The 19,264-nt window shown below is 30.4% G+C and overlaps 1 protein-coding gene across 1 annotated transcript in view; it reads left to right on the top strand.

Annotated features, from left to right (window-relative positions):
- LOC107447604 (B-cell receptor CD22-like) overlaps nucleotides 1–19,264 on the top strand; it is a 401,378-nt gene that overhangs the window by 326,966 nt on the left and 55,148 nt on the right. The window contains exon 10 of the mRNA XM_071177281.1: nucleotides 5,444–5,725. Within this exon, the coding sequence (XP_071033382.1) occupies nucleotides 5,444–5,725 (282 nt within the window). The remainder of the gene's footprint in view (nucleotides 1–5,443; nucleotides 5,726–19,264) is intronic.

The raw sequence follows: 19,264 nt of genomic DNA on the forward strand, positions 1-19,264 counted from the left end.
ATATATTCCTATTATGTAATACCGGCACCTCGTACATCATGAAACTAAGCTTTTCTGAAAGTTTCAAAACTTCAATACTGTAATGAAGTCATGCATAGTTTTTTCTCCTGGTCAAGTATGAAATTTCGTTTCTGTCGTCGTCATCATAAAAACTTCAAACTCAATTTTTCTTTTTGTTACCAAAATACATCTTCAAGTTTTACTTTCTTTCAAAACGAGTCTAGTAATTAAAGTTTTGCAGTCGTAACTAGAAGCGTTGTCATTTGCAAAATTACTTCAAAATATTATTTTTTTTTCTTCGCCTTACTTTAACTTCGTCCTGAAAAAAAAAGAGAGTAATAATTACTGCTTCTCTGTTTTGAGAAACTTTCGGAAACATTGATTCAGTCTGAATTATAAAAAGAGAGCTAAACTAAATAATTAAAGTTTTTTCATCTGAGTTGAAAGAATGTCGTTTTCTAACTGTAGCGCATTTCATATCTCATTAAAAAAGTACAACTATTTTTGTGAATGCAATCATAAGAAAAAGTGACTTTTGAAATGTTATTTTACGAACAAACTATTTTTGAACTTTCTCTTTATTAGTTTTTTTTGGTTAAAAAACTGAAAAATGTTTCTCAGATGATATTGTGGTTTTCCAAAATCCCACCAAATTAAAATTTATGTCATGTCGAGAAATACGCTCTGTAGATTAAAAAGAAATTTTTTATGAAATGGAGGTTTTTTTTTTCCCCGAAACGGAAAACTCAGGATATTTTATTTTTAAATTTATCGCGTATAATTATTATCGTATAATTATTATTATCGAATAATATTATCTATCGTATAATTATTTAAAATTTTGTAAAATATTAGTATTGTTAAGTAAAAATTTGTTTCCTTAAATAAAGTATTCCTCACAAAAAATAAGATGTTTTTGAGTTTGGTTTGTACTTAACAGGTGCAAAAAAATACACCTGAGGTAAAAAATGAGGCTATGTTTTGCATCAAAAATAACCTTATCAAAAACCTCTGTTTTAACCTCATTTACAGCTCACAAAATCATCCTCATATGTAACCCATCATTAATTTTAGTTAAAAGCAGGTGAATTACTTCACACTTCAAATATATTTTTTTTGGTTGAAGTGTTAAAAAAATACTATGTTCACTTCAAAAACAACTTCTTTAAATTTCTTTCTCAAAGGTAGATTTCCATCAAATTCAAAACAGCTTCAAGTGTGAATAAAGTAGCTTCATACACCTTGATTATAAACCTTAGGAGGTTGATTTTTAAGGTTGGTTTTGAAGTCAACTTCAAATAAACCTCCTTAATTTTTCTAAGGGATGTTATCAATTACTTAATTAACAGATGCTATAACTCATCTTAAACAGGCACATGTTATTCTTAACATCGTATAAGTTTTCAGCAAATTTGCACTTCATAGTGGCTCACCGTAAAAACAAATTTTTAATAGTATCCGAACAATTGTGCTTTTCTTATTAAAGGTGGAAATAAGTTCATTTGGAAATAACCATAAGTTCGAGGTTTTTAAGGTTTAGTGTTTGAATGCATTTAAAAATATTAGCAAAGGTAAATCAATTTGAGTGATATTTTTAAAACTTATTTTGTAATACACAAATAAAACTCAAATCAACATTAACACCTCAAATATTCCTTAAATATTCCTTAATTTTTTGTAAGGGATAACTTTTAAATTCAAGTTAGTAAAAACAAAAATAAATTCTCCCATTAAAACTTTTTCTGACAAATTAATCTATCATTTATTTTATTTTTTTACATCAAGCCCAATATTCTCTTTTTTGGCCGAACGTTTAACCTTTCTAACTCCCTGATATTTAGCTAAACGTTCAATGTTTAATATTATGTTTCAACATTCAACTGATTTCTTCAGAGTGTTCTCCTGTCAGTTAGTGTTCTCTCATCTGTTCTGATATCTCATGAATATTTACTTAAATATTTTGCTGCAGGTTGCTGGTGTCTAAATTTACATTGAAGGAAAAACTTTAATTTTTAAAGAAATTATGCTGCCTGTTAAAATACTTTTAAACAGTAGATTTTCCTCCTAAAAGAAACAGGTTTCTTAATTCACATAAAGCAAGTACCATTAAGAAAACTGGGACTTTTTTATGAACTAATAGATTACATCTTTATTAAAATTCTGTTTGAATTAATTTAGATTTCAAACTGCTTTCTAAGTAATAAAAAATGAAAGTTTGATTTGGATTTTTTGGCTCTCAAGAAATGTTTTTATTCAAATATTCTCGTTTTTGGCTATGTTTTCTCAAATTTTTATGATAAAATGTTAAATAAATAAGAAGTATATATTTGCAAAAATGTATGATTGGAAAAATTTAACATTTAAAACAATGAAACATTTAAGTACTACGAGATTTGGTATGTTACTCTTCTCCTTCTTTCGGAATTATCATTATTTCCCCTTCATCAATAAGATTTAAAATTACATTTTAGAGAGATGCTTAACAGTGAATTGTATTTCTGAATTGAAAAAAAAATATAAAACGTGAAATACTTTTTATCGCTGAAGTACTGAATAATCTTTACAAATATAAAATTAACTTATCTATAAAACATGAAAGTTTTATGCATAAAAATAATCATGTTTCATTTTTGATTTAAAAAATTTTAATAGAGCAATTATATCGAGACGCTTAACTGTATATTTTATTTCTAAATTAAAAAAAAAACGTACAACGTGAAATACTTTTTATTTCTGAAATGATGAATAAAGTTAACTTATCTGTTAAATATGATAGCTTTATTCCATAAAAAATAATCATGTTTCATTTTTAATTTAAAAATTTAAATGGCTAATATAAAAAGATGCTTAACTGTGAATTTACTTCTAAATTAAAAAAAAATTAAATGGGAATTACATTTTATTGCTGAAGTACTGAATAATCTTCATAAACTTATTAACTTATATGGGAAATATAAAAGCTTTATTACATAAAATATAATCAAGATTCATTTTCAATTTTAAAAAAAATTAAAATAGAAGCTAGAAAGCGATGCTTAACTTTGGACTTTATTTCTAAATTTAAAGAAAAAACTAGCCACAATTTTACACCATGGTTTATTTATCTTGACTTATTTTTTTATGAATTCCATACTTTTTTCACTCAAAACACTCTTTTTTTTTATAAATCGATTGAACGCGTCTTGAATTTCCCTCAAACATAAACAAGAAGCGATGTTGAAATCACTTTTGATCGGAAGGATTTTAAAAATCCCTACGCTCTCAAATAATATTTTACTTCTAAAATCCATTTCCCCTTTCAGCGTCTCCTCATTTTCCCCAGTATAAATATCGATATATTGACCAAGGAGGGAAGAAGCTTTTAAAGTACTCTTTTTAGGATATTTATTTAATTGATTTGGAAGATACTCTCATGGTTTTAATACCTCCAAGAATCCTATTATACTAGACCGAGCATAATAGAAAATGGGAACTGTATTTTTATTCTCTCTTTAGTAAAGAGATATTCTCTAATTCTCTAATCCTGATCAAACATCTCCATCTCCCCTTTCTTCCCGTAAGATAATTTTATTCCATTTACCTCCTATAGCAATCTTTATAATGGGATGATCTTTAAGTGTTTTGCGTTTATTAATTGATAAAATATTCTTTAAAAAAATACAATTTTCTTCTTAATTCTGATAAATGGAAATGAAGGATCCATTGATAAAAAGTTAAATTGAATTAAGAGGATACCGTTTATTTTTTAATGATGCCTGGCACATTTAATCATCGAAAAAATAAATATTTGAACTTTGAAATGTGTAGTATTATTTGAAAGGTATCACACTTTAAAATTAAGGGTATGTTTATTTTATTGGCCTTAATTTAAGTTTTCAATTATTAATTATTTTTCGCTTTTTAATTGATAAAATTTTATAAAAAATATTAACATTTTCTACTTAATTCTGATAATTTAAAATGAAGGATCTTTTGAAAAATAATTAAATTGCATTAAGAGGATGCAATTTATTTCTTAAAGAAGCCTTAAAAAGAAGTATTCTAGTGTGCAAAGTATAAAACTAATTGAAAATTGTCTTACTTTAAAATTAAGAATACTGTGATTTTATTTACCTTAATTTGACTTTTTAGTTAAATTTATTTTTATATGAAAATATTAAAATTTGCTTACCTTACCATTGTACCGTTAGTAAGAATTTTTTTTTATCAAGCATTTACTACAAATAGTTAAAAAATGTTTACATGAAATTTAAAAAAAAAATTGATTTTTTAAAAGTTTTTTAATAGATCTCAAGACTGATTCATTTTTTTACGCTTATGATTTTGCATTTTTTTATTTTTATTTGATAATTATTTTATTCATATTCGCGTTATTAAATTCTAATGAAAGTCAAGTTTATTTTATTCCAATCGACGATTTGATCGTTTTACATGGGCTGATTTGAAGCAATCTACCTCATTTTAAAATGTGTGATGATCTAAATAAATTTTGATAATAATATGATATGAAAAAATAATATGAGTTATTAAAATATAATGGCTTTTAGAAATTGGCCTCTATTTTTAAGAATAGAATAAGTTCATTTAAAGCTAAAACTCGTTTATTTATATATATATATATAAATTTAATAATCATTATTGCATTTTTATGGATAAAATCAAATTATTATATTAAAAATATCACTGATATTGGATAACCATCTCGAATATTTGTAAATTCAGTCAAACATTTAACTTTAAAAACTTCTGACTTATGCTGACTTATGCCGCACTTATCTCACAATTGCTCTAACACTATCAGAAAATCAGTTTAACGTTGCGCTATTAAATAACGAGTTTTTTTTCTTTTACAATTAAAAAGATAAATTAAAACTTTAATAGATCAAGTAAGGTAAAAGCAACAATATTCTGCCGGAATGAAAAATATAACTATCTGGAAAATCGGAGAAGCTGGGATATGTGTCCCGCCATGTTTTTTAGATGGGACACATATGTCCCATTAGTGTCCGGGACATACATGTCCCGGTGGGCTCAAAAGAATAAGATGAACTATAGTATCGGATAGGCAAGTGATAGACAACTTGGTTCAGCTTAGCTCCATATTAAGAGGGAACAACAGTAGCTTTAAAAATATTGTTGTTCAGAGTGTTTCATAAATTCAAAAGATGTGCTACAAAAATGCACGATGAAAGTCTTATAAATCGATAACACTATTTTAGAATGTAATTTTACATATAAATGTTAATAATTCAGTAAAAAAAATTATTTTTCTAATGCTAAATCTGGTGATTTACCATTGCGATACCCACATATATATTTAATTATTATATAAATGTTTCGTTGTTTCAACTAAGGTAAAAAAGGATAATAATAATTTGACTACTTTCATAACGGTTACAGAGAATGATATCAAAAACAATGATGAAATTTTCTCTTTTTGCAGATAGACCGGAATGCAGCATCAGGAAGGATTACAACGACCAACGACAAATAGTTCTCATTTGTCATTCCGTAGCCTACCCCGCTGTGACGAACTTCAGTTGGTTCAAGGACAATGTATCACTAAATGGCATGAGAGACGCAATGCATAGGAACGGCAGGCATGAAAGTACCCTGGTTCTCAGCAATGAAGACCACAACGAGAATCTAGCTAGGTACTCCTGCGTGAGCACCAACTCCATGGGCCCATCTGATCCTTGTAAGCTTCAACTTACATCTCTACCTGGTGAGTGCAGCTCAAAACTTCTTCTCATTATGACTTCACAAAGCAAGCTTGCTATAAAAGTTAGTTTTCGTTTTGCTGTGTACCTTAAGAGAGAAATTCAACCACACAAATCAAAAATTTTATAGCAATTTACCACAAAAGTATGGAACGTATTTGACATCCCTTCTTCTTATGTCCCCTCCTCTTCCTCTTAGGTATAGTCGAATATACCCTGATGTTTACTTTTAGTTTAAAAGATACAGGTCATGTCAAAACGGCTACCCCTTCACCCTTTATTGAACAGTTAAACTGCATGATCTTTAAATCTGGCTGCAATTTCCCATTTTTCACGAGGATTTCTCCCCATTTTCACCACACGAATCAGAAATTGTATAGTTCTTTAGTACTACAGTGTGGAACTTATTTTGAACCTTTCTTTATCCAATTTTGGTATCGTCGAATCTACCTGAGTATTGACTTTTAGTTTTGAGACGCAGCTCTTCTTGAACGAATACCTCTCGACACTTCATTGATCATTTGTTCTGCACTATCTTCAATTTTAGTAATAACTCCCCATTTTCAAGAGGCCTAACTTCAGGCTCATGACGTTACATGGCGAACAAACGTCGTGACGTCACTTCCAAATCTTCTAGCCTTCTTTCTGGCAAGCATTGCTGGGCGAAGATAACTTTGAATCAGGCCGGAATTCAGACACGTAATGATTATGATTGGTTCTTTCTGTCACGTGGTTATTTTTCGCTCATGCTTGCAAGGGGGAATTCTCAATATCAAATATGGTGAAAAATTGACAAGCCTTTTTGCATGCTTGTTACATCATAAGACTGCTTTCAGACACATTTTTTCAATTCTCGTGTAAATAGGATGTTAAGGTCTACCCAACTTGTGAAAAGTGCAGAGGTTATCTGGATCCTCTCGAGGGTATCCTTGATAGTTCAGGTATGCATTGGGAGATTTTTACTCACATCCTGTTTCGGTGCCTGATTTTATGAAGGCATATGGATTCACGAACCAAACCTACCTGGCTCTAGATCCTTATAAATTGGTAGCAGTAACAGTCAGCATTCTAGTATTGGTTAACATACATTATGAATTATTAAAAATATTCTCCAAGCACTTTGTGCGTTTGGTTTAGAATTATTTGTTATTTAATTTATAGTGATTCCAGAAATCATTTGGAGTTTTATCCCTATGTTTATAAATGGGTGAGAAAGTGGATACATAGAAATTTGCACTTAATAAGGATTTTTTTTTAGATGTATTACCATATAGCATCCGTCCGAAAATAAGTTCAGGTATATTTCAGGTATATTTAGCTTCAAGTACGAAATGGGAAATTTTTAGCAAGTAGAAAATTAATTAAAATACTTACAAAATATTCTTATAACTATAAAATAATAACAATCAGCAACACCAGATTCAGAAAAAGTATTGAATACTGAAATAATGCATAAATTACTAAGTATTTTGATAATTCCTGCATTCATAATTTTCCTTTTTTTGAGGCAATTAAATCAATAATATATTTGGTTTCAATTATAATTGTTATAGCCATGCAAGATTAATATCGAATTAATTATATTTACCTCAATAATTGAAATGGCTTGCTAGTTTTGGTGCAGCATAATTTGCACTTAATTTACAACATCTTGAGAGAGTATTTTTTGCCATCAGATTAGAGTTGATCCGATCATTAACATCTTAATGTCTTTCTAATTCTTAGATAGCTTAACACTTCGGTTATAGTTAATCAGGGGGTGACATCGCCTAATAATTTAATAAACAAGCAGGTAATTATGTAAAATTTTTCCAATTAACTCCTATTGCTAATAAGTATGGTGAAAGAAATATATGCTTCATATAATTGAACTAAAATCATTTAGTATGCAATATTCAAAATAAATTATATCCAATATAGTGTTTTTATTTAGTTTTTTGATGCATTACTTACCGATAATTATCAGAAAACATAATTACTAATTATTTTCTGGGACTTAGACTATCACTCTGAACAAATTTTCACTTCGAAAAATATTAATAAGATAGTACAAACAGTTAATTTATTGTAGATATCAAAACTCCTTCAAGAAAAATCTCCAAACATAGAGATAATAATTATCTCATTAACAATTATGTTGTTTTTTTCTTTGTTGTATGCTATCTTTATCGACTCGTTTTCCTCTGGTCGCCAAGGATCCGATTTAATTGGAAAGATCCGTCCGTCGGAATTACAGAGGGTGAATTATGCTCAATCGCGACTCATCAGGAATCGATCATTCCATTAGATCAACACAATAAATCCGAAGTCTTATTCACATAAAAGGAAAAGGGAATAAAGCGAAAGAGAGAAGATTTATTGCTTTACTTCAGCTGAGGTAAAGCTAGAAGGGGTGCATCTAGCGAAATCAAATTAATGGAAGCTGTTGTTGTCCCGGCATGATATACTGACCAGAGAAGACAAATATCTTATATTCTTAGTGCTTTTTTTTTCTTCCTTTTGAAATAAATTGCCTAATTTGTTACAGTTTTTGTGCATGCTTCATATAATGGTGAAATTTAGTGGAAAAATTATTTGAATATTGTATCCATGCTGGGTCGTTTTGAAAGGTCGTTCATTCATTTTAATTACTATAACAAATGGTAATCAAAGCAACTTCTTTTTAAAAAAGTTCGAATATTTTTTTATCAGTAATCTAATCTGTTATCTAAGCATTAAAAAGCAATGGCATCTAAAATAGGTACTCCTATAACGTTTAGATCAACCAAAATGTAAAAAGTCCGTATATTGACTTTCAATTCTGGTAAAATTATCGAAGTGCATGACATTTCTGGTTAATAAAAACATAATTCTGGTTAATAAAAGCAAAATATACGGTATTTAAATCATTCATTTAGTAGTTTTTCTGTTAGTTACGATTATTGTTTACAAGAAATTATATGTTCTTCAATACTATAGTTTTTATTACCACACATTTAGTAAAAGATACAAAACTGAAAAACTGAATGTATGGTTTTTAGGCCATGCTCTCATGTATCATGATAAAATTATTAAATTTTATCACATATTACAAAACTTACAGATATTTTTGGCATTTCCGAAGAGCCAGAAAAGTGATGTATGTTTTAATATTTTAGTAGTTTTGGAGATACTTTTTTCTCAGTGCAAAATTCCGTTCTTTTTTCGGATGCTAATTCTGTTCGTTTGGAACTTAAAAAAACAGGACGATGTTTTATTTAAGAAATACAATAGAAATCTTTATATTTTACTAATAAATGTTATATAAATAATAATAGAAATTTATAAAAAAAACTGAGAGTTGTACATTTTTAATTTACTTATTTTTTAATAACGAACATTTATTAAAAAATTAAAACCCGGATTAAAATTAAACACCAGAATTTAAAACTAGGACATCACAACAAAATGCAAATGCAAATTTCATTGATAGCAAAAAATTAAATTTATTTTAAATGTTTTTTTATTAATTTAATTAAACTAGTGGACAGTGCCTCCTGCTCACTGCACTGCTCGCAAACGCCATTTTTTGCGTTTAATGAATAACTTTTCTTTTTCAAAAACGAAATTTCCCACAATCTAAAGGCTCTAATAAAATCGGTATCATACAATAAGATCTATGTGTTATACCCACTATGATAAAATTCCCTTATATTTTATGTAAGCGAAGAACAAATTTTTTATACATCATCACATGAATTAAATACCTCTGTATTTCGACAAAAATCAGGTATTAAATATGGAATCAGCTAGAAATTTCTCTAGTTTTCTTTTAGACTCTTGGTAGATTCTAATTCAATTCGTTGATTATCTGATTTGATGATAGAAAGCAAATTCTGAGCCGATATGGACAAATAGTTCTTAACACGGAATTATACAGCATCAGAAATAATTCTAGCCCTTACGATTAGCCAGTTATAATCTTTTTACGTCATTCATGCAATTTAAATTGGCACCTAAATCTCAACCACAATTTAAAAATTTTAGATACCTATTGACTTAACATTATTTAACGTGTTTCAAATGCGTGCGCAAATATAAATAATATAAGTAAAATTTGCACTGTTTTTGGTTTCACAGCTTTTTAAATACTTATTCATTAACACCATCCTCGTATGTCATAAAAAAATGATTTTGCTTCAGCTGCTGATGCAGATTTCACCTGAGCTTGCTTAACTTAAAGTACCAAAGAGAAATATTTATTAAACACGTGTTATGAACTCTCACTGAAACTCATTTTCAAAAAAGTAAAAAAAGATAAAAAGTACCAGTACTTTTTATCGTAATTTGATTCGAAATTTTTCACAATGTGGACAATAAATCTGGTAGGAATCGGCTCAGAATTGTTGATGTGTCCAAAAAAAGTGTTTCAGACGCCTAAATAGTTATTGATTTAAAAGGAAATCATTTGTTCTTCATTTTTCAATTTAAACCTGCCACCTTTAATTAAGAAAAAGGTATTTAAGCTAATTATATTTATTTTGATCATTATCTGAGAAAGTATGCTTACAGTTGATTTTAGGAAAATAATTGGAGTTTTCATAGACTTCTCTGGCTACTTTCAAATAATGAACCCAAAACAAAACTCATTATATTCTGAATTCCACATTAGAACAGCGAGCATATTTTCGTCACCAGCAATGCATCGGACAAACTTCGATGGTAAGAGTATAAATATCGAGCGGCGCAAATAGCTCGCACAATCCTTTACAAATCAATTTGTTGCGTGGTACATTCCGATTTCACATTTGAATTTCGAAAACGAACTGTACCCTTTACTTACCATTTCGAAATATATCTTCTCCTCTTAGAGTACCCCCCTGGGAATTACGCTCATTATCTGCCGTATTTACCCGTTTACTAATAGCCCAGTCAAGATGGCACTAGTAACGATGCCAAGGTGCCAAGACAGCCAAGCTCTCATTACGCAGAAAATCGCTTATTTTGAACTTAGCACTACGTGGGGCGGAGGGTTCAGCATTACCATGTCCCAAGATGCAATTCCATCACCATAATTAAGCAGAACCTTCTGGGATTCACGGAATCGCCATTAAGTCCAAAGACCCTCAAGGATGGAAGGAGTGGTTTGTTGAATTCAGGAGAAGGACTTAAGTATTCTTAGAAGGATATGTCCTTTTGTTAGTTGTCAGGTGACATTTGGTGAGTCGAAAAGCCTTATAGTTTGCCACTTGAGGACGGGTTTGTTTAAACAATAATGGATCGGCGATTCATTATAACTGGAGATATTTCATGGGAAAAGGTCAACACCAGAAGTAATTCTTTATCTATATTTCCCTTCTAATAGTTTCTAGATTGGAACTAGAAGAAAATGGTATTAAATCGTCTGATGTTCCAGGATTTGTGGCTCACCAGTCTGGTAAGCTGAAAATTTGCTACATCTATATGATTGGTTGTAACTCACAACGCTAGACGATTTATAATAAATTTAAATTTGAGGAATGCTTTGTTTAAAGAAAATTTAAACGATCTGCGATATATAACTGAAACTATTTTATTGTTAGGCATAGCTAAAAACATTTCATTGATCTGCGTAACTTTTCAATGATTTTGTTGATTAACTTTTTAATGATTTGTTGGTCTTGTACATCAAGACTTGTGGTTTGACGAAAACTTTCTATGCGCACATGATTGGCAGTAATATATAATATTTTATTATTTAAAAAGCTTAATTTTAAAATTGAGACGGCTAATACTAGTTACTTATCAGTTATTTTAAAATTTTACAGAATTAGAATTGCTTTGAAGGGAAATGGTGATATCCATTGGTCCATGACAATTTAATATTAAATTAATGAATTGCAATTTCATTGTTATGTCAATAGCTTTTCTATTCCTCTCTGCAAATCGAATCAAACTTACATGAAATGTAAACTGTGGTAAAACATGCAAGTGATTGCTAATTGCGAAGTGATTGCGAAGTAAACGAGGACATTTTCCCTATCAACCGCTTGCTTCAAGAATATAAGCTATAGTAAAGATGCGTTGAAATCAGTTTTTTTGTTTTCTGTCTGCGGTAAACGTTTAATATGACTCGTGAAAAGCGTTTAGTGTTATATCAATAATTAACTACTTTCGTGTGAGGCCGCATAGTTGGTATACCAAAGAATGCAATTTTGTATCGGTAAATTGTCAGCATCTACGATGTGCAATGCCGCAACCGTGATGCGTGTTAGAAAGAATTGTACACAGAAGAAACAAATAAGGTGAAAACGTGGTAGTGGGGTACGCAAATAGCAAGGAATGACAGGCAATCTGACTGACCGTGCAGGTCATTCTCGTGTGTTTAGCACAACGTTGAATCACGGGCACATATGTTTTGCTGTCTAGCTCCACGATTCTTTTCCGTCTGCTGTAGAAATCAAGGTTTACAAGGGTTTCTCTAAGCATGATTCCTCTGTCCTTCCTAAGCATGATTCCTCCAACACAGGACCCTCCGACTTCAATTGACTCAGCAACATAATGAATGGCGTGTCTTGTTGCAACAAGTTGTTTTATCCGACGAATCTTGCTGTAATATGCAAAACAGAGGACGCTACAGATATTAGAGAGTGGAAAATCTGCTCCAGTAGTATTAGTCTGTTCCCTCAGGATCTTATTCAGAGCCATACTGAAGAAAAGGCATAGCATCAAAGAATGTGAGAGGTTCCACTTTCACTGTGACAGGAGGGAAATTGTGGAGCCAGAGATACTCTTTGTTCTTCTATGCATTCTGAGAATTGCAATTCAGCATGATACTGACCGTGTTCATATCTCTAGGTCTACGCAAGCCTTCTTTGACGTGCATCAGGTTTCGCATCTTCCATGGCCTGCTCATTGGGTTGGGTATGTCGCCTATTGAACTAGTCTGTGATTTCACCTGTCGGAAACTCGCGTGTACAGCTGGTAGGGCACACAGTAAGACTGAACTTCGAAGTCAGGTCGAAGCCATATGGAATGTCATTCACCAGGATTACATTCTGAACCTATATGTCCAATGCTACCAGGTGTATAGAATCTAATTGCTCTAATCTAATATATAATCTAATATATATTTTTACTTACAGCTCATAAGCTGCAGGTACATAGCGAAACCCATTAAATAAGTAAAATATTCGATGAAAACAAGGAAAATGTATAATTATTTTTAAAAAGAGGAGATAAACAATTATTAATAAATAAAATGTTTTTAATGTCGATTTGAAAAAAAATAAATATAAAAATCCAGAAAAACAAAATAAGGAAAAGATATCTCGTCATCAGGTGAAACGATGATTATATCCGCGAAAAAGTGTGGTTTATAAGCAAATTAAAATATATCAATACAATTGTATGAGAATTCAATTGTATTGATGCATTTTGCTTCGCAATGCTATTAATACTATATCAGAAAGCACTATTTTTTTATATAATCGATTGAGCTGAGGACAAGATTATGTCTTTTCCTTGTTCCGTTTTTCCAGCTTTTCATTAATTTTTTTTTTTAATTTTTGATTATTTTTCAAAGCCATTTTATTTGTTGAGAATTTTCCTCCTCTCTTTAAAAATGTATTTTCTCCTTGTTTTATTTGTATTTTTAATCAATTTTGGGACGCATTGATTTTCTTAAAGGACCTGTAAAATGTATTTTTATAGAAAATTTTGTAAAGAATTCCATAAACAGTTTTTCAATAAGACTGTGTCTATATCATCGGCGAGATTTTCCTAAACGAGTCATTTCTTGTATCACTTAGACTGCGTGCTTCAACACAAGATAAGATCCCATTTTCTCAATATCTCTATGCAAATTTCGTGTCATTTTTTCACTCCTATCAAATACGAGTCAATAAAGGTCCCTAGGCGTTCCTGGTCTGCTGATATGAATATTTTATCAAAGCATTCTTCTTCATTTTTACGCCAAAACGCCATGTATCTAAATTGGAGCATAGTTTCTGATCATTAAGAGAAAGAGGAAATCGAATTTTTTCTTCAATAAAATGCATACATTTGGCGAGAGTTTTAAAAAAAAGCAAAATATTTTTTTCCTGAAGCGTAACTGTAACTGAACTAGTAAAATCAATATGATAAATATGATTTTTTTTCTTTATACTCAAGGAATAACTCATTTGCCATTTCAACTTTTTTTTTCTTTGGGGCTCTTTTTATTTTGTTCATTCAAATATTTTCAGTTTTGCAGATAATCAATGAGCGTTATCACTCCTTTGGCGTGTTCCTTAATGACTTTCATTGAAATGTTCTTTTTTTGGCGAAAAATGAAGATATTCACTGGGACTCATTCTATGTCATTTTCCAGGACACGATAGAGCTACTAAAATCGTTGGAAATATGTAGTTTTAGGGCTGTTGCCGAATTTATTGATCGCCAACATAAAGTGTAATAGTAAACTCTATTCATATGGGAGAACAAAAGTCTTTTGAACAAAGTAACAATGTTCCTACGCTTTAACAAAGGCATTCAATTAGCGTCCATAATAATAACTATTTTTAAACGCGATAATGAGCTTTGCTTAGTGAATACCATTAGAAAAATGTTTTGGTTGGAATAGTAAGCAGGATAGTAAAATAGTGGGAGTAATTTTTTAGAATTAACCTTTTAGAAACAAAATAACCTATTAAAAATTTTTCTCAGTGATAAAAAGTACTAATATAAATTTTGCTGCCTCCTGGTAATTACCTAATGGTTTGTTAAGGGGTCTAGAGGGGGTTTTTTTTATCAAAATTTTACAATTTTTGAAACAAACATGATAGTTAATAACCTGCTTTGTTCTAAATAATATTATACCAAATATAAGGGGATATTCCGAAAGTTTTTAAAATTGTAGCAAAAATAGAGACTCGTTGACTGAATACAGAGAATAGCACACCAATTGTCTCAACTGTAATCGCCTGTTATTTTACTTACTTTGTTTGAAGTTACTTATACGAAATTTTGTCTTTAAATTAATTTTTTTGAATTTACATTTTTTTACCTGCAATGCAGGATTACTCGACTTCTATGTAAAACCAAGATAATTAAGTTGAAACTCAGTAATCGGTTGGAGTATCACATATTGCTTAAAATCATACCAGATAATATAGGTAGATATTTTATACTTATTTTGGTCAAAAAAATCATTATTATATAAAAATCTGAAAAACAATTTTTTTTAATTTAAAAAAATACTTTTTTTTTTCAATTTTGTTTGAGCTAGTATGGTTTTAAAAGCTGTATATTTAACTGCCTATTAAAAATTATTTCACGTCATTAAAAGGATTTTAATGACTTTTATCATGTATCCAAGACATCATTGTATCTTTTATTTTCCTTAAATTGTAACTTTAAATTAACTTTAACTTTAAATTAAAATATAACAGGTTTTTGTGATAGTTCACGAAAGTGTTGACATTTAAGTAATTTCTATGCTTATGCTAAACTCTTGAAAAAAATTCAGAATCCAAGTTAAATTTTAAATAAGTTATAGAAAGTAAAATAAAAATTGTACACTTACGCTTTCTCGGTGAAATCAAAATCATCAAGATCCCTTATTTGAGTTGACTGTAACTTTAAAGTCTATTCAAAGTTAACGAGAGAGAAAAATTTTTTGCAATGATATATTTCTTATATACTTTATCATAACATACAGCAGGAAATACAGAAAAAATATACTGCTAACATATACAGTATCTACATCAAAAACGTGTTATTAAGGTTATTCTTTTTTTGAGAATTTTTATTTGAGGATCGTTTCAAACATAATAAAAAGCCAGTCATTTTATTTACTTTTTCTTTAAATTTTATTACCTTATAGACTATTATTATGAAAGAATTAATTTCAATATTATAGAGTTTCCAAAAAGGATAGGATATACTTTGGGCAATGTAAATTAAAGCAAAAGAAAACAACGTGAATAAAGTACAAATTAAAGTATAGAAATGGACATACTATAGTTTCGGTTCTATAAACAAAAGCCTTCCTCAATCTCTAAACGTCAAATGGTAATAGAGAAGTAAAGAGACTAACACGTGAGTAGTGGTTCAACCAGTGGTTTAACCAGGGCAGAGAAACAAGTTTGAACTAATTGATGAAAGAAAGAGGGATGATAAACAGGTGTGAGGGGAGTTGACGGGGACCCCAGGGTGCTACAGATTAAATTAAATTGAATGTCGAAATGTTGGAAAACGGTGGTATATTAAAAAGATCATTAACTAAACTGCAGTACTGGAAAAATCATTAACTAAATCCTAATAATTTCTTGTTTGCAGAACTTGAACTCTAGTATGTTCATCTCTATACTTTCAATTGTGCTTTGTTCAAGTTTTTTTTCTTTTTTTTTACTTTAGTTTATTATAAAGTGTAATTGAAAATTTTCAACCCGATATCCCCACAAATTATACTCCCGATTTTGACAGCGAGTTTGCTTTTCCTTTGCTTTATTATTAGATTTTGACCTCTCTTGTACATATGTTTTTTCGTCAGTTTCAAAAATGATTCTATATTTGTCTAAAGTAAGAACTCCCCTAGCCATATATCTGGACCCGAGGCGGTGACTATGGTAACGAGGTATAGCTATTTAAAGTAGGGGTGTGGGATCATTATTTAGGACAGGTTATTGGCTCGGATCGGCGAAAGAAAGGAAATCTTTTTCTTCGGTCTACTGTGTTATCTGCCCTCTCTGAAATGCGCTATTCTTGTTTCCATAGCAGCAGACGGCCTCAGACTCGGAAAAGTTCTTACCGTAGACAAACAAGAGTAATAATATATTTTTAAACGTGAAGACTACAGAACACCATGTAAAGGAAAGTTGCTTAATATGAGATAGTTCTCTAATAGACGAAATCCCTATTTTAGCCAAATAAAATGGTGGACTCAACCAAAAGCAATTTAAAACGCAGCTGGAATCCAAAAATCTGATTATTATTATTATTGTTGTTATTAAAAATTCTATTGCCATAGAGTAGAATAATTTTACCTGATTTTTTTCTCATTAAAGGACCATAAAATCATAGTTTGTTTCCCAGTATTTACGCATTATTGCTGTCACGTGATATATTTTAAGCCCTTAACCAAATTCTCTGATTTCTTATGAATCTTTTTCAATCCGTTAAAATTAATTAGCGAAAGGTTTTCGCAGTTGGACAAACTCTTGCTCATTGGTCGGAAAATTCCTTAAGGACTCCTTCTCGGACACTCCAAGTAATTGATAATATGCCTTAGCAATGGCACATTTGAGTGAAACTCGCCTGTCTCTCATTGCAGATCTTTTTAGAATTATTCCTTTTAAGCAGACAAATAAGGTCTAAAAATTGAGAAGAAGCATCATTAGTTTCTCTTTTTAGAAAATTTAAAATAGATTCCTTTATATCTGACTCTGATGGAGTTTACGGAAAGATGTGTCGAAGTTACTTAGTTCTTAGTTCATGAATAATCGATACACATATTGTTTGATTTTTGATCTGCGATGGAAACGACCGTCTTTTAACTCTTCTTGGCTAACAATTTATTTTTTCCTCCATCAAAGAAAATATCTTGAAGTTTGATTTCCTATTCTGCTTCTTAATTTTGCAAATTTAATTTCAGTTTTCCTTGCTTCCTTTGTGTACTTTGCATCTGTCTACAATGATCGAAGAACTTCTTTATTTTTTGATCTTTTATTTTTTGATGTATATTTTCTTCTTCGTTTTCACCCTCCGTAAATCACGTTGTAATGCTACCGCTAAGGCAGCACCAAGTCTATCCGGCATTCTATACATGGCAAATGTTCCAGCAAATGTCCCAAGTTTAATTCTGGTTTGGGATTGTTAATATGAAAAAAGCTTTAAAAAATTTTAAAAAAAAACCTTTAGCGTCCGCTACTGAGTAAGGAAGAAAATGAACCAGAAAACTATCAAAACAATTCTTGACTAATATATTAATAAATACGCAACGTTTGCATTGTGTTTTAGTTTTTTCCGATAACTTTTAAAAATTCGTTGACTTTTTATAGTTTTGTACTCATTTGTAAAATTTTATGATTTTTACAGCTGCTGCAAAGAGTGAAAATATAACTGAAAAATTCTGAGTAAATTCGCAAGTAATATTTCATTAAACACTCAACTTTTGAGTGGTAATTTGTTTTTATATGATAGTTTTCGAAAATTTGAAAAATTTGAAAATATTTGCAGTTTTTCGAAAGATATCAAAATTATATAGATATCGAAAGATATCAGATGATACATGAGAATTTTGAAAAAATTCATATGTGATATATCAGTCTATATGCAGCTTTTAGGAAGTAGTTCCTTTTAATTATCGAAAACGTTGTTTTCTTTCGCTCCAATCTATTGTATAACAATTCTTTAAATCAGCGGTTCTCAACCTTTCAGTATTCACGGCCTAGTTTTCAATCATAATTTTCATCGCGTCCCCCACCTACAGTAAAATGTATACAACAATAATGAATATTGAGTATTTTGAATTCTGTCTTTAAAATATTTTTAACTAACTGCCAAAACAAAAGTAAAGTAAAAGCCAGCAGCAATTGAGATTGCAGGAACTATGTTGGGAGTTAATTTTTCAAAAGAATTACCGTCCTCTTTCAAACGATACTGTTGCTCCTCGAATTGGTGATACAGCTGAAAATGTAGTGTCAGCTTTTCTCGATGTTGCGTGACAAAATGTTTTCAATACAGTTTGATGAAGCATAATAAAGATGCTCATTTAATTGTCTATGTTTGATTTTGTGATAATATGTCAGTAGTAAAACTACTTTTCTGCAAATCAATAGAACTCAAAACAACAGCGCTAGCATTATTTGCTATTTCAAATGAAGTTATGAATGAGGCAAACATAGAATGCAAAAATTGCATCGGAATATGCACCGATGGTGCTCGTTCAATATCCGGAAGGTTCGAAAGTATACAAGCACTTGTAAACTTGTAAAAAATCGCCTCCATGCGTCTGGACACATTGCATGATCCACAGAGAAGCTTTGGCTTCAAAAGAAATGCGTCCCTGGTTTTAATATTGTGTTAACTACGGTTGTAACGATTGCAAATTATATAAAAATGAGAACCCTGAGATAAAGAATCTTTTCCGCTCTTTGGGCCCAAGGAAGTCACTAAAAATTATTAATTTCTTTTTTAAATTTAGTATGCTTTGATTAAGTAAGGTGGGTAAGCCAAAGGTGGTCAGTGCTCCTAACGTAGCCCACCCCCCAAAGTAAAATTAAATTTATTTTGAATCATAAGACGTCCCTGCTGCATTGTAAATCTTGTATCTGAGGTGCACGAGGCTGAATTGGAAGATATTTCCTTGAATGGCCTCCACTCTATAAAGTGATTTAATTTTTTGCAGTTGTTCTAATTTCCGGGTGAGAAGATATTGTAATTTATATGTGTTCAAATTCTTAGAACTTTGAAAGTTTATTTCTTTTTCTTTAACCACATTACTTTAATTCTAATTAATCTATCAGATTAATAGTTTTAAGTCGTGCAAATGGTGACCATATGCATGTTCCCGAGGTGGCCCGACACCGGTGCCATCTTGGGGACACAGGGGCCACCTTCGGAAA

This window comes from Parasteatoda tepidariorum, chromosome 2 (genome assembly GCF_043381705.1).
Source record: "Parasteatoda tepidariorum isolate YZ-2023 chromosome 2, CAS_Ptep_4.0, whole genome shotgun sequence".
Classification (NCBI taxonomy): domain Eukaryota; kingdom Metazoa; phylum Arthropoda; class Arachnida; order Araneae; family Theridiidae; genus Parasteatoda; species Parasteatoda tepidariorum.